Genomic DNA, 15,329 nt, shown 5'->3' on the forward strand with positions numbered 1-15,329 from the left:
ACATATAAAAGGGCATACCCTGGACTTAATATGCTGCTGTGGTTTTACCCCCGCCAACTGCACAGCAAACGAACTGCCTGTAACGGACCATTTCCTCGTCTCATTTAACGTTCCCATCACACTCTCTCTCTCCAAGCCACCGCGCATCATCACTTATCGGAACATCCAACACATTGACACTGTCACCCTCACTGCAATGGCTGCCAACCTCAATCCGGACTACAACTCCCCCCCCGATGAACTTGTTTCCCAATACAACACGGACCTTGCAAACATGCTCAACACCCTTGCTCCTGTAAAATCCCAGTCAGTCCAATTCACTCGATCCGCCCCTTGGTTCACCGCCCAACTCCGCTCCACCAAGGCGAAAACTCGGCAGCTGGAAAGACTTTACAGAAAGACCGGCCTCACCACCCACCAGGACATGTACACAGCTCACCTCACCCACTACAAGGACTCTATCACACGCACAAAATCAGAATACTATTCTGGACTGATTGATGCTAACAGTGGGAATCCACGGACTCTGTTTTCCCTATACAACAAAATCATTCAACCCCCTATCTCTCTCCCCCCACACTTTCACTCCTCAGACACCTGCAACGCACTACTTCTGTTTTTCACTGAAAAGATCAACAAGATCCACCTCTGTATCCCCCCCCTTCCCCAACCTTCCTACTCCCTATCAACTGCTGTCGTCTTTTGAACTCCCTCATCCCTCCTTACTTTCTGAACTCATCACCAAGTCCAAGAATTCCACCTGTCAACTTGATCCCCTCCCTACTGTCCTCATCAAATCTTGTCTACCCGCTCTCCTCCCTTTTATTTCAGCTATTATTCACTCCTCACTGTCCACTGGAATTGTTCCTGTCCCTCTCAAAACCGCAGCTGTAACGCCAATCCTGAAAAAACTTGGTTCAGATCCCAATGATTTCAATAACCTACGTCCAATTTCGCATCTTCCATTTATCGCAAAAATTCTCGAAAAAAAACGTCGCCTGTCAACTCCACTCTCACCTCACTCACAATAACCTCTACGAAAAATTCCAGTCTGGTTTCCGTCCCCGCCACAGCACTGAATCAGCCCTCATAAAAATCACGAACGACCTTCTCATAGCAGCAGATACCGGCTCCCTCTCTATTCTCATCCTTCTTGATCTATCTGCGGCCTTTGACACCATTTCTCACCCCATCCTGCTCAACCGACTCCACTCTAGGCGTGACACACACCCCACTTAGTTGGTTTCACTCCTACCTCACTGGCCGCTCACAGTTTATCCAAATTACCTCATTCACTTCACGGTCCTCCCCTGTGTCTTCTGGTGTGCCCCAAGGTTCTGTCCTGGGGCCCCTTCTCTGTATTATATACCTTCTTCCCCTTGGTGATATCTTCCGCAAATTTGGAATTCATTTTCACTGCTTCGCGGATGACACCCAGCTCTTCCTCTCCAGTAAACCCGACGCCTCTCTTCCACCTGCATCCCTTACACTGCCTCTCAGAAATCAAATCCTGGTTTTCTCATAACTTTCTCAAACTAAACAGCGAAAAAACTGAACTTCTCCTTGCCGGTACAAAATCCACCCTTCACAAAGCAAACAGTTTCTCTCTCACCATTGACAATTCTACCGTGTCCCCCACCCTTCAGGTTAAGAGCCTGGGTGTCATCCTTGATAGCACACTATCTTTTCACTCCCACATAAATAACATAACCCGGTCTGCATATTTTCACCTCCGCAATATCAATCGTCTCCGTCTGCTATCCTCGTCCACAGTCTCGTCACCTCCTGTATCGATTATTGTAATTCACTTCTTTTCGGGGTCAATCAAAAATGTCTCCATAAACTCCAACTAGTCCAAAATTCCTCAGCCCGGATCATCACAAAAACCCCCTCATTTCACCACATCACTCCTGTCCTCCAACAGCTCCAATGGCTCCGTGTTAAACTCCGTATTGAATTCAAGATACTTCTGTTTACATTTAAAGCCATCCATAACTTTGCCCCCCCCTATCTGTCTGACCTAATTCAAATCTCCGTTCCTTCTCGGGCCCTCAGATCCTCTTCCTCCCCCCACCTCTACACGCCCTCTGCCTGTCTCACAACGATGGGGTGCAGAGCTTTTAGCCGCCCCGCTCCTAAACTCTGGAACTCACTTCCACCCAACAGCCGCAACATTGACTCCCTTCCTACTTTCAAATCTCACCTGAAAACCCACCTGTTTAAACTTGCTTTCATTGTCTAATTTATTATCCTGTTTTATTATTTATTGTTTTATGCATGATTTTACTGTTTTGTGTGTTGTCTTTGTTGTAAAGTGTCCTTGAGTGTTCAGAAAGGCGCTTGTAAATTAAATGTATTATTATTATTATTATTATTATCCCAGTGCAAGAGTGATCCTACAGGGAGAAGAGATAAAGAAGGTGGAGGATTTTAAGTACTTGGGGTCAACTGTCCAGAGCAATGGAGAGTGTGGAAAAGAGGTGAAGAAGTATGTCCGGGCAGGCTGGAGCGGCTGGAGAAAAATGTCAGGTGTGATGTGTGATAGGAGGGTTTCAGCTAGGATGAAAGGAAAAGTGTATAAAACAGTGGTGAGACCAGCCGTGATGTTTGGACTGGAGACAGTGCCACTGAAGAAAAGACAGGAAGCAGAGCTCGAGGTAGTAGAGCTGAAGATGTTGAGGTTTTCTTTGGGAGTGACCAGGTTGGATAGGATCAGGAATGAGTACATTAGAGGGACAACTCACATTAGAGGCTTTGGAGAGAAAGTCAGAGAGGCCAGACTGAGATGGTTTGGACATGTCCAGAGGAGAGAGAGTGACTATATCGGGAGAAGGATGCTGAATCTTGAACTGCCAGGCAGGAGACCGAGAGGAAGACCGAAGAGGAGGTTTATGGATGTCGTCAAAGAGGACATGAAGGTAGCTGGTGTGAGAGAAGAGGATGCACAAAACCGGGAACGATGGAGGACAATGATTCGCTGTGGCGACCCCTGACGGGAAAAGCCGAAAGGAAAAGAAGAAGTTAAGAAACAAAAAAGTGACGTCGGTTGTCCTTTAAAGCTTCTGATCTACCGGTTGAAATCCAGTGAGAGATAATTGATTTGCAATGTGATGCAGATTTGAAGGGCAAATTTGCCTCCGTAGGTCTGAACAAATTTTATCAGTATCTACTACAAGGCTACCCCAAATTAACAGCCCTGGCTTACCTTTGTGAAGAAATCTTATCAGTAATGAATATCAATAAAACAAAACTGCGTTCAAAGCTCACAAACTAGCACTTAAATAAAATTCTGAAAGTGTCAGCTATTCAGGACATGACACCTGTTATTGATGCACTTGTACATGCCAAAAGATGCCAAATATCAGGAACAAAAACAATGGTTTGAAAATTCATTTCTTTATAAATCTAATTTAATCTTAAAGTGCATTACTATATTTTTTGATACCAATTTATTGTTAGTTTTGTGCCGTTGTAGAATCATTGGGATCAGTTGCAATGCATATATGTGAATGATAAAAGTAAATTGCATATTTGTCCATAAAACGGAATGTTGTGTAAAAGGAATGTTCATTAAATATTGTCATTTTCCTAATGTTCTTGTGCTTCTTTACACCAAAACGAATGAAAGACATGATATTTTGGTTATTTATAGCATGTATGGTATAATTTTAATGGTCCAGCCCACTTGACATCTACCGAGGCCATATGTGGCCCACGATGTGAAATGAGTTTGACACCTCTGCTCTACAGACTGTTTTAAATAAGATTATAACTTTCTCAACAAGTGTTGAAATACCTTTATCCAGGTAAAATGGAATAAAAGGAAAACATTTGACGATATTGGAGTATGACATTAAAGAAACTTGGGAAGGGTTTGACTTAATGGCACACATTTTATTCTACATGCAGCTCATCATACAGGAAAGCAGTTATGTGTCCTGGTCTGAGTTTGTCAAAACTGACCACTGTCACAAAGCAAAAAATGAAAGCACGTAAAAGGGACTCTTATATTCACATCAATGAAATGCATTGGTCTTGTTTGCACGCTGTCCTCATTTACTGGATCTCATGTTGACATGGCCACACAATTTGCTTGCTCAGCTGCATCATTCCAAGCTTGTGATGAGATTTCGCCCCTTGCGCCAATAGAGCTAAATAAGATAACGGATGAACTGAAATATACTGTCATAGAGAATTGTTTTTTATGTGTTTAATATTATAGGTATAAGTGATGATGAAAGTTCCTGCACATCCCTCTAAAGTTGTGCACCATGGCGACTTAACGCTTGCTAGGCAGAAATTCAGGGAATTCTGAGATTTCTACACTTGGGTAACACCTGTGAATCTCTTAGAGTAGGACATTTTCACACGATTCGGCCGACAAAAGATGGTTTTTACGCATGTGATTCACCGCCATGTTAAAGATTTGGAGTATAACAGGCTTGAATCAGATGTGTACATGTAAGTATCTGGCAGGAGTGATCTTAGCTTTCCTGATTCGTGATAACTCATATCTCCGCCTTTCTCACAACACTGTATAAGGAACCAGTCTTTAATTGTCTTAATTTGATTAGGCCCCGAGTGATTTTGTAACTTGATAGAAAATGTCTGTCTTCACAGTTGGTGATTCGTGTTCATTTGTCAGATGAGAGCTCAAAAACCATGATGGTGGATGAGAGGCAAACCGTCAGACAGGTACAACTCCTGTTGCAATCCCTCCTCTGAGTAATTGACATAAAGCCTTAATGTGAGTTCAAACCTAGTTCTAATGCAATTGGAACATTGCATTGAATAGGCATAAAAACAGCGCAAACATTTAGGAATCATATTCAACCTATATTTAATTGAATACTTTATTTTCCGGTGTATAAGGCACACCCAAAAGCCTTAATTTTCTACAAAAGATGGCCCTGCGCCTTGTATGCAGGTGCGTCTTATATGTGCAGTAATATTGAGCCACAACAGGTCTCACTACTGTGAGCAGCCACTAACTTCATTTATCCCTATAGAAGAAATGGTGCGGAACCCCAGCGGTACTGTAGCGCATTATAATGTGGTGTGCCTTATATTTGCAAAACATTTATGTATTTATATATTATATGTAGAAAACCTTTTTAGTTCAATGAAGGTGCCTCTTATAGTCCGGTGCGCCTTATATATGGAAAAGGTTTAAAAATACACCATTGGGGGTAAGCCTTATACACTCCAGTGCGCCTTATCCACAAGAATATACGGTACACCTCAAAGACAATACAGTAAAGTCTCGTTATATCGATATTCAAGGGAGTCCGAAAAAATATCGATATAACCGGGACTATCGATATATCCGACCCTGTTTGCATGTAATTTTCTCTGTGCGTGCATAGAAATAGTATCGATATAACCGGGACTATCGATATATCCGATATCGATATAATGAGACTTTACTGTATATATGTTTAAACTTATAAATGTGATTGTATTTAGCAAGTAATTATCCAAGAATGTAATGGCTTCAACACGCTTCATCAAAAGCTAAGAGAAGTGTCAAAAGGCTGCGAAAGTTGAGGATGCTCATCTAACACTTAATTGAAACATCCTTCAGATGAACAGGCTAACTTGGAAAAGGTGGGTGACATGAGTGGATATAAAATGATCTTCCCTGAATTCGCGCACAGATGGGGTGTGCCACCTCTTTGTAAGCAAATAAGAAAATAGTCGATAGTTTCCTCAATGGATTTCATGATCAATGGTCCAGAATATCCTGACATTTTTCAAATAATTGCTGCATGTAAGCGGAAAGCCCGAAAAAAAAAAAAAAAAAAAAAAAAAAAAAAAAAAAACATTAAATGCCTTGACCTCCCAGCCATCAGATGGCACTGCATCAGTGTTGAATGGTTCTCTCCACGTGGGCTCGAGAACATTTCAAAAAATCAATGTCAATAAATACAGTTCAATACTACATCCACAAAGTGCCACTTCAAACTTTTTGATGCAATGCAAAAAGAAATTTATCGACAACGGCAAGAAACACCGCTGACTTCTCTGTGGCTGAGCTCAACTAACATGAACAGATGTAAAGTAGAAAAAGTGTTTTGTTAGAAAATAAATTGGCACCTGACAAAGCATCTTATCCCCCATTTCAAATTCCTTTTGGAAATTGTGAATGTTTATTCAAAAGGTGTCAAATTACTGTGTTAATTGTGATTAATTAACTGCAGTTGTGATTGGGGTGTTTTTATAATTGCATTAATCTATTTTAATCTTTACCTTTTTTCTATATGTGGGGTGACCTATTTCTAATATGCCTTTTTGTGTTCAAATTGTTGTGGTTGGGGAAACAACTGTCAATCACAACCTGAAGTGCACATTGATTGGCTGCCATCATGTTTGGGCTTATTTAGCACAAACAGATTGGCTCTCATTGGAGTTGGGCTGGCTAAGTAAGCAATGGTGAGGAGATGAGTGTTGAGAACGGAAGAGCATGTTAGAGTTCTCAGTCCAATTAATGTAAAACTGACTTTCGATAAATGCCCTGATGGCACTATTGATAAAGGTAGAGTGCCTAATTTCTAAGGAGTTTGCTTACCACTGAAGCTGCTCAAATTTAGCTTACCATATCAATGCAAAGCACCCTGTTGCGAGTGCAGGCACAGCTAACGTTAGCACACAGTATCTTTTTAGTAACCCTCAAAAATAATTAAAATGTGATCATGGAGACGCAGACTGTTGCAAGAATTGGAAATAATTCCACCTACAAAGTTTCAACAATTTGTCGTCAATTACAAAACATGTTATTGAATGTTGTAAAACGAAACATGATGCAACAGTAGGAAACACAAGTGTCCCAATTTTGGGGGAATTTGTTGCAGCCATAAAACTTAAATTTAAATATTATTTCCGGCAAACTATAAAGAGTATCAGTTTTAACATAAAATACAGTAAAGTCTCGTTATATCGATATCGGATATATCGATAGTCCCGGTTATATCGATACTATTTCTATGCACGCACGGAGAAAATTACATGCAAACAGGGTCGGATATATCGATAGTCCCGGTTATATCGATATTTTTTCGGACTCCCTTGAATATCGATATAACGAGACTTTACTGTATATTGTCTTTGTATTGATCACTGTCACAACAAATGCTACAATGTCATTGAAATTGGGTTTCTATTTTGACCTGTTCTATGATAATAATCTGTTAAATTATGTATTTATATTTTTTATATTGGAATTTTATTAGTCATGTCATCTGAATAAGTGGAAAATACCATGTGTCTCAGGTTCTGGACAGTTTACTGGAGAAGTCCCATTGTGGCTATAGTCCAGACTGGTCGCTGGTGGAAACCATTAATGAACTGCAAATGGGTAATAAAACGCACCCAAACCACCACATTCTGATTTTTGTCTTCTTAATCCACAGCTAAATACGTTGTTCCAAAATCTATCCATTAACATATGTTGGGTTAATTTTAACATGTTCAATTTTGGTATTTAATCACCTTTTTGATGTCAGCATTGGGCTTAATTGTCATCCGCAATGTTGATAACAAATTATCTCACATGAGTTGGACAACCAATAATGAGCTGAACTTTTAATTGTGAGTGGATTGTTTTTTTTCCCTTCTGATTGAAAAGAGCTTTTAATGCTAGTGTATGATATGCATCTGTAATATATTTGATTGGATTGGATTTGCCTTTATTAGTCTTGCAGTGGAGAAATTTACATTTCACAGCAGCAAAGTTATGAAAGAAATGAAAGTAGAAAAGCAAAACACAGGAGCTGCTGGAAAGGCAGCCACTCTCGCGGTGCCGTCTTGAAGTCAAAAGAACAAAAAAAACTAACAAATAACATGACAACACAAAGACAGAGAGACATTCGAAAGCACTTTCTGTACCCTCTTTGTTACATAAAGCAGTTCCAGATGAAAGAGGAGAGGATCAAAGGGTCTCACCACCAGTGGATCAGGGACATCATGGTGGATGTGCATGTCGACTACAAGCTAAATGTTGAAAGCAAACATGCAGCTGTAGCATACATTGACGAAAAGCGATAGACTCACATCTCCTGTCCCCCATAAATCAGCTTCAATTCCATCCCGCGACAGTTCCATATACGCATCAGCGCTCTGCGCTGACGCTCCTTCCTTCTTATCGCGGGCTCCTCAAGCCATGTATCCATCCAGCCGCAGACTGTCCAACAGCACCGACCTTCCACTGAACAAAGCGGGGCTGTGAAGATGCTGCCCATTACAGGCGCAAAAAAGCACAATGGCCCCAGAGCTGTCCAGCGATGGCAGTCGAATGGCACCGACATTCCTCCCATTCAAAATCAGTACTGGCATATCCATGCTGCCGAAAAGGCGCAACCGCTCAGCACAGTCTCCTCCTTGATGAATGTCGTGGTCAAAAATGCTGAAAAACAATCCGTATCCGTTCCACACGACGCACGACAACACAAAGTGACAAAAGAAAACACAAAAACAAGACAAAAACAACAAAAAAAGCAAGGCTCATCAGAGCACTTGCTGACGGCTGCCTACTCGGACGCCATCTTGGAATCCTTGGATTAGCCTTTATTAATCTTGCAGTGGAGAAATTTGCATTTCACAGCAGCAAAGTTATGAATGTCAGGAAAGGAAAGGAAGAAGTAGAAAAATTCAGCCACTCTCGCGGAGCCATCTTGAAGTAAAAAAAACAACTAAATAACAATGTGACACAACACAAAAGACAGTCATTCACCCATCCATTTTCCGTGCCGCTTATTACTCATTAGGGTTGCAGGGGGTGCTGGAGCCTATCCCAGCCGTCTTTGGGCACTAGGCAGGGGACACCCTGAATTGGTTGCCAGCCAATCGCAGGGCACCCAAAGACAGACAACTGTCACTCTCACACTGAGGGACAATTTGGAGTGTTCAATCTGCCTGCCATGCATGTTTTTGGAATGTGGGAGCAAACCGGAGGACCCGGAGAAAACCCATGCCTGGAGAACATGCAAGCTCTACACAGGGAGGCTGGAGCGGGACGCGAACCGGCAAACTGCACTGTGAAGTCGGCGTGCTAACCACTCGACTACCGGGCCGCCCAAACTGTTTCATGTTTACATTTTTAATTACCATTCAAAAGTGACTTGCCTTCTCTCCTTTTGGCCCTGTGGTGTGTTCTCTAACTTCTCTTATATAAACCTCAACAAAAAAACAGAATACCAGGCCCTACACACAGTCACAGTAGTGACAAACTCTTTAGTACTCACAGTACCCAAAAAAAGGCAGAAGAGGGCGACAAAGCTCCGTGTAAATTGTCTCCTGGGACGTTTTGTAAGCGAACAGCAAATCCACTGTAGAAGTCCTGGCGCAACACACGACTCACCATCGCGTTATTTATGTTTTCCTTCTAATTTCGCCATCAACACGGATTAACACGAGGTTTTCAGACCAAACAAAGTACCGCAAATGCATTGAGGTGATGCAAGGTATGTACTTAATCGGTGAGTGTCGTTCCTTCAGTGATGTAGGGTGAGGGAGGACTTGTCACCAACTCAAAAACAAGACTTCCGGAAATTTTAGCGCGAGTCTTAAAACGTAAAATATAGCTATATGCGGTGGAATCTTTGTAAAATACGCTCAGTAGAAGTCATTTGAAGCAATTTTACAAATTATGGACACAACATGTCCGGAGACGTCGGTTGTCCTTTCAGTCTAATTTGGACAAGTAAAAATAAAATTTTAAGAATGTTATGGAAAGTCATATTTTTCGAGACAAAAGTTCTGCAAGAACACTTATGGGGGGAGGTGTGAAGTTGTGTCGATCCTTTTCAATTTATATTTAAAAATGTTGGAAACTATTTTATAAAAAACTGCAAGAGGGAATACTCCAAAAAGTAAATTCTCAACATACAATTGCAAAGAATTTGGGAAACCTGCCAGTTTCTTCACTCGAGTGGCAATCCCCCCCCAAAAAAAATCACTTAATGTGTGGAATGTAAATCTGTGGTCCCCAAACTCTATTCCAGTGAAACAGCTTTAAACGTAACACTGCTTGATCATACCACAAGAATTGATTTATGTTTTATTCATTAAATGAGTCGAGTGATCTTTTATTTTGAAATGACCGCATTCTCCTCTCGAGTACATCTCATTTCGTGCCCAAATTTAATCCAGCTAGCAAAGGTTCCATATGAGTACACATTGGATTCACGTTTGTTATTATTGCTCCCCAACCACCGATCCATGGTTAAATTATCCAACGTTGACCGGTCCGCAGTCACAAAAAGGTTGGGGACCACTGGTGTAATTTTACATCAACACATGAGATAAGGAACATGTCAGAATACCATTGTCAATTAACTGTTTGTCAATACATTTATAAATGCAATTTAGCACAATCTGTGTACCATCTCAAGCAAAAGCCACCAGAAACATTGCAGGCTTCTCAAGACCTGAGTTTATCTAGGTAGAAAAGTCCACTTTTCAAATTACTATTTTTTTAGATCTTGGGTGTCAATTGATGATCGAGCCAATCAGATCAGCCTCATGGCGACTATAATATTCATTTTTGTATGTTGAAGAACGCGTCTTTGAGGATCACGAGAACCTGGTGGAGAACCTGCTAAATTGGACCAGGGACAGCCAGAACCGTATCATGTTCACTGAACGCATTGAGAAGTATGCACTGTTCAAGAACCCACAGGTAATTCGCCCTGTTGACTTCCCACAACTACCCCCCCACCCACCCCCACCCCCCACACACACACACACAAATAAAGGCAAATAAAATCAAACATGCACTGTGCATGTCTAAATAGCTGTGACCCTTGTAGAAGTGTCCTTATCTATCAGATTTGTATTGACTTTTTGTGATGCAGAATTATTTGTTGGGGCGGAAGGAGACGTGTGAGATGGCTGAGCGGAACAAAGAAGCTCTGTTAGAGGTTAGTTGACTTTCCATGCAGCTGCATCCCTAAATGCATCTTGAACATTCACAAACAAACAAATCATTTAACAAAGACTGGTGTGAAAAAGCCTTAACAGCTCTGGTGATCTCTTGCTTGCTGACCATTTCCTGTTTTGTGTCTGTGTCAGGAGTGTTTTGGTGGCAGCTCAGTGTCAGTCCCAGAGATGGAGGGTGTACTGTGGTTGAAAGAAGATGGGAAAAAGTCCTGGAAGAAACGCTACTTCCTACTTAGAGCTTCTGGAATCTACTACGTCCCCAAAGGCAAAGCCAAGGTGTGTGTGGATATGTGTGTTGCGTTTGTTCATGTGAAATAATGAAAAGTGTTACAAACGAAACTAAAATGAGGAATTTGTATTTGTTTGAGCAGGCGTCCAGAGACCTGGTGTGTTTTCTCCAGTTGGACCATGTGAACGTCTATCACGGCCAAGATTACAAGAGCAAGTACAAGGCTCCGACTGACTTCTGCATGGTGCTCAAGGTAACAAAATCCATCGGACTTGATGACAGTATGGTCAGTATGGTGGCTTCTTGTAAATTATCACATTTGGTGAAAACCCTCGAGATCAGTGCTTTTCAATCTTTTTCGAGCCATTGCACATTTCTTGAACCAAAATCCTGTGGCCCACCAAATATGAGAAGCGTTGTTTTTATCATTGAAAAATAACGCTATATTATAATGCATTCAATAGGAATCAAATCAACATATATCCACTATTTGGTGCATTCATTTTAATGGCAAGCAAAACACTTTATACAACTTTTACAACTTGCCTCTCCCGGCCGTTCTCCACCCGCTGTCGTTCTCTAATCACGGACACGGGGCATTTATACGGTTCGCGATCACCTCGCCAATGCCGGATGATTGACTCAACTCGCCACCGTACCTGGACTCTTCCTTCGATGCGCGAGTGTATCCGGTCCGAGGTATTTTCCCTGCGTCCCGTAAATTTATGTCATCTTCCGGGATTGTGTAATTTTGCACCCTCGTGTGCCATTTGCTTTTTGGCGTAGTAAGCGGGTCGGATCACCCCCTGCCTTCTTACTCGCTGTGTTTTCTTTTATTTGTGAATAAACATCCTGCTTGGGTAGTACGTGTCTGCTTTGGGATCCCAAACGGATGACTCGGCTACAGGATGTTCTTTTCTCTTAAAATATCTATCCAATGACACTTGCTCTCACTCCCACAGTCACATCACTAGATTTCACAGCCTCCTTATTCTTTAATATCGTACTGATCGTAGATTTCGCCATGCTGTATTCCCTCGCCAGACACTCGCACACCTCCTTCATATTTTGCGATTATTTCTTTCTTAAATGCAATAGTTGTACACACTACTTTTCTTTTGTCACTTTAAGCAGCACTTACTTTGGAGGCATGATTAGAGGATAAAACTCTTCGTACACCTATATTAAACGCTAGAGCAAAACGCAGCACGTCCGCTAGCGACAACAGTTGGTCACGAACAGAGCGATACACCCGTGCGCCGCTCAGCTCCCCACCCTCGCGTACGCACTCACGCATTGTATTGCCGTTCGAACATCAATCGGTGTTCGAACGCCGAAGCAAGAATATCTCGAATATTTTGTTCGAACATCGATTTGTTCGAACATCGATTTGTTCGAACAGTGAGGCGTTCGAGAACCGAGGTACCACTGTATGTATATGTGTGTGTGTGTGTGTGTGTGTGTGTGTGTGTGTGTGTGTGTGTGTGTGTGTGTGTGTGTGTGTGTGTGTGTGTGTATATATATATATATATATATATATATATATATATATATATATATATATATATATATTAGTAAAGTCACGTTATATCGATATTCTCGGGAGTCGGAAAAAATGTTGATATAACCGTACTATCGATATATCTGATCCTGTGCCGAACTGCAATAAAGAGGGGGGGGATACGTAAATCGGGGATCTTTGGTATCAGAATCAGAATCATCTTTATTGCCAAGTATGTAGAACACACAAGGAATTTGTTTCCGGTAGAACACGCTGCACTAGTATCGTCGTCAAAAAAACTGCTAAGTGGCCTATACAGTTCCATTTTGGCTACTGTTGAAAGAGTTCAAAGAGTTAATGTCTTGGGGGAAGAAGCTGTTTAAATGACTGTTAAGTGACCTTGAGAGTTTTGAAAGGCGCTTAGAAATGACATTTTTTATTATTATTATATGATTATTACTGGATTTGGTGCGCATGGATCGGTAGCGCCTGCCTGAGGGGAGTAGCTGGAAAAGGTGGTGGGCAGGGTGCGGAGGGTCCAGTAGGATTTTCCGCACCCTAGTTTGGATTCTTGCAGTGTGCACGTCCTCGAGAGTGGGTAGGCCGGTGCCAATGATTTTTTCCGCCGTCCTAACTGTCAGTTGAAGTCGGATTTTGTCCATTTTTGTGGCGGCCCCGAACCAAACGGTGATGGAAGAACACAGGATGGATTCAATGACAGCCGTGTAGAAATGTTGCAGCACCTCCTGTGGCAGGCTATGCTTCTTTAGCAGCCGTAAGAAGTACATTCTCTGTTGGGCCTTTTTCAGGATAGAGTTGGTGTTGACCTCCCACTTCATGTCCTGGGAGACTGTGATTCCCAGGAACTTGAAGGTCTCAACGGTTGACACAAGGCAGTTGGATAGTGTGAGGGGTAGCTGTGGTGATGGATGTTTCCTGAAGTCCACGATCATCTCAACTGTCTTGAGCGTGTTCAGCTCCAGGTTGTGACGGCTGCACCAGAGCTCCAATGCTCCACTTGTTGTTGGTACGCAGACTCGTCGCCGTCTTTGATGAAACCGATGACCGTGGTGTCGTCTGCGAACTTTATGAATTTGACAGCCGGGTGCGTTGAGGTGCAGTCGTTCGTGTAGAGAGAGAAGAGCAATGGAGAGAGGACGCATCCCTGCGGGGCTCCAGTGCTCGTGGTTCGTGTTGTGGATGATATATTTCCCAGTCTGACCTGTTGTGTCCGTCCTGTCAGGAAGCTGAGGGTCCACTGGCAGATCGTAGGGGACACACCAAGCTGGAGAAGTTTGGGGATGAGGAGTTCTGGGATGATGGTATTGAACGCAGAGCTATAGTCCACAAACAGGATCCTTGCGTAGGTTCCTGTGTTGTCAAGGTGGTCGAAGATGTGGTGCAGTCCGATGTTGACTGCATCCTCCACAGACCTGTTTGCCCGGTAGGCAAACTGAAGAGGATCTAGCAGAGGTCCGGTGATGTTCTTTAGGTGGTTCAGCACGAGGCGTTCAAAGGACTTCATGACCACAGACGTAAGAGCAACAGGTCTATAGTCGTTCAATCCCGAGGGTGCTGGTTTCTTTGGAACTGGGACGATAGTAGACTGTTTGAAGCAGGATGGGACTTCACACACTTCACAGGGATCTGTTGAAGATTTGTGTGACGACCGGAGCCAGCTGGTCAGCGCAGACTTTCAGGCAGGAGGGGGACACTCTGTCAGGTCCCGCAGCTTTCTTGATCTTCTGCTGCTTGAAGAGCCGTCTAACGTCCAGTTCGTGGATCTGTAGGGCAGAGGGCGGAGATACGGTAGTTTCTGGTAATGTTGGGCAGACCAGGGAAATGGGGGTGTCCTTTTCAAATCGGCAAAAGTATGTATTTAACTCATCAGCCATACCATTGTTGTACACTGCTTGGGGGGGCATGGTGAACGATAATGGCATGGCAAGGCATGTAATTTTATCATTGGGTTCATGGATTGCGTATCTAACATGTTTTTTGACAGTAGTGAAGTAAAAAATAAACTTGTGCATAAAATAAAAACGTCTTTCCACTTTTTTAATGACTATTTCCTTTCAAAAATGCAACCAACCAATGCTAAATCCTCAAGTTCTATTCACACAAAGCCACGAACGCCAGCATGTACAATCATATGAAAAACAATGATTGTTGCAAGCCATAAAGATATCTGGATGCAGCACAATTAAATACTGTACATGGATGAAAAACCAAAACTGCAACGTTTACATCACTTACGTTGATGCCGCACGTCAAACTTTCGCAATGAAGGATTTGCTTGTTAGATAGTCCTCCACAGCCACGATTGCCTTGTACGTTGTTCGGATATCGCAATTCTTCTATTAAATCCATGGTTTAATTGGTGTCAAACAACAGCACTGTATATAAGCTATGCTGCTAGTTTTTTTTATGTGCTCGCGTCGACAGGATAAACACGGAAGCTGATTACGTGACACGGGCTTGGGAGGACCCGACAACAGGGTTTGAGAGAGTGCCTGGATAGAATGCCGGCGCGCAGCTGTCACGTAACAACAGCTCTTGTTTGTATCTGGATGTGATAATGGCTACGTTTTGTTATTAAAAAGACCGACCCGCGTTAAACAGCGACTGTGCACATCATTTCCCATGCTGAGGAGCATTACAGTA

General features: G+C 42.5%; 1 protein-coding gene across 3 annotated transcripts in view; it reads left to right on the forward strand.

Moving 5' to 3' along the window:
- The window catches only part of raph1a (Ras association (RalGDS/AF-6) and pleckstrin homology domains 1a), a 138,612-nt gene that overhangs the window by 108,241 nt on the left and 15,042 nt on the right, over positions 1 to 15,329 (forward strand). For all 3 annotated transcript variants that reach the window (XM_089002012.1, XM_089002011.1, XM_089002013.1), the window contains 6 exons: positions 4,621 to 4,695; positions 7,270 to 7,354; positions 10,554 to 10,675; positions 10,851 to 10,916; positions 11,068 to 11,211; positions 11,307 to 11,417. In XM_089002012.1, the coding sequence (XP_088858138.1) occupies positions 4,621 to 4,695; positions 7,270 to 7,354; positions 10,554 to 10,675; positions 10,851 to 10,916; positions 11,068 to 11,211; positions 11,307 to 11,417 (603 nt within the window). The remainder of the gene's footprint in view (positions 1 to 4,620; positions 4,696 to 7,269; positions 7,355 to 10,553; positions 10,676 to 10,850; positions 10,917 to 11,067; positions 11,212 to 11,306; positions 11,418 to 15,329) is intronic.

Source organism: Hippocampus bargibanti, linkage group LG08, assembly GCF_051943395.1.
Source record: "Hippocampus bargibanti isolate YZ-2025 linkage group LG08, ASM5194339v1, whole genome shotgun sequence".
Lineage (NCBI taxonomy): Eukaryota > Metazoa > Chordata > Actinopteri > Syngnathiformes > Syngnathidae > Hippocampus > Hippocampus bargibanti.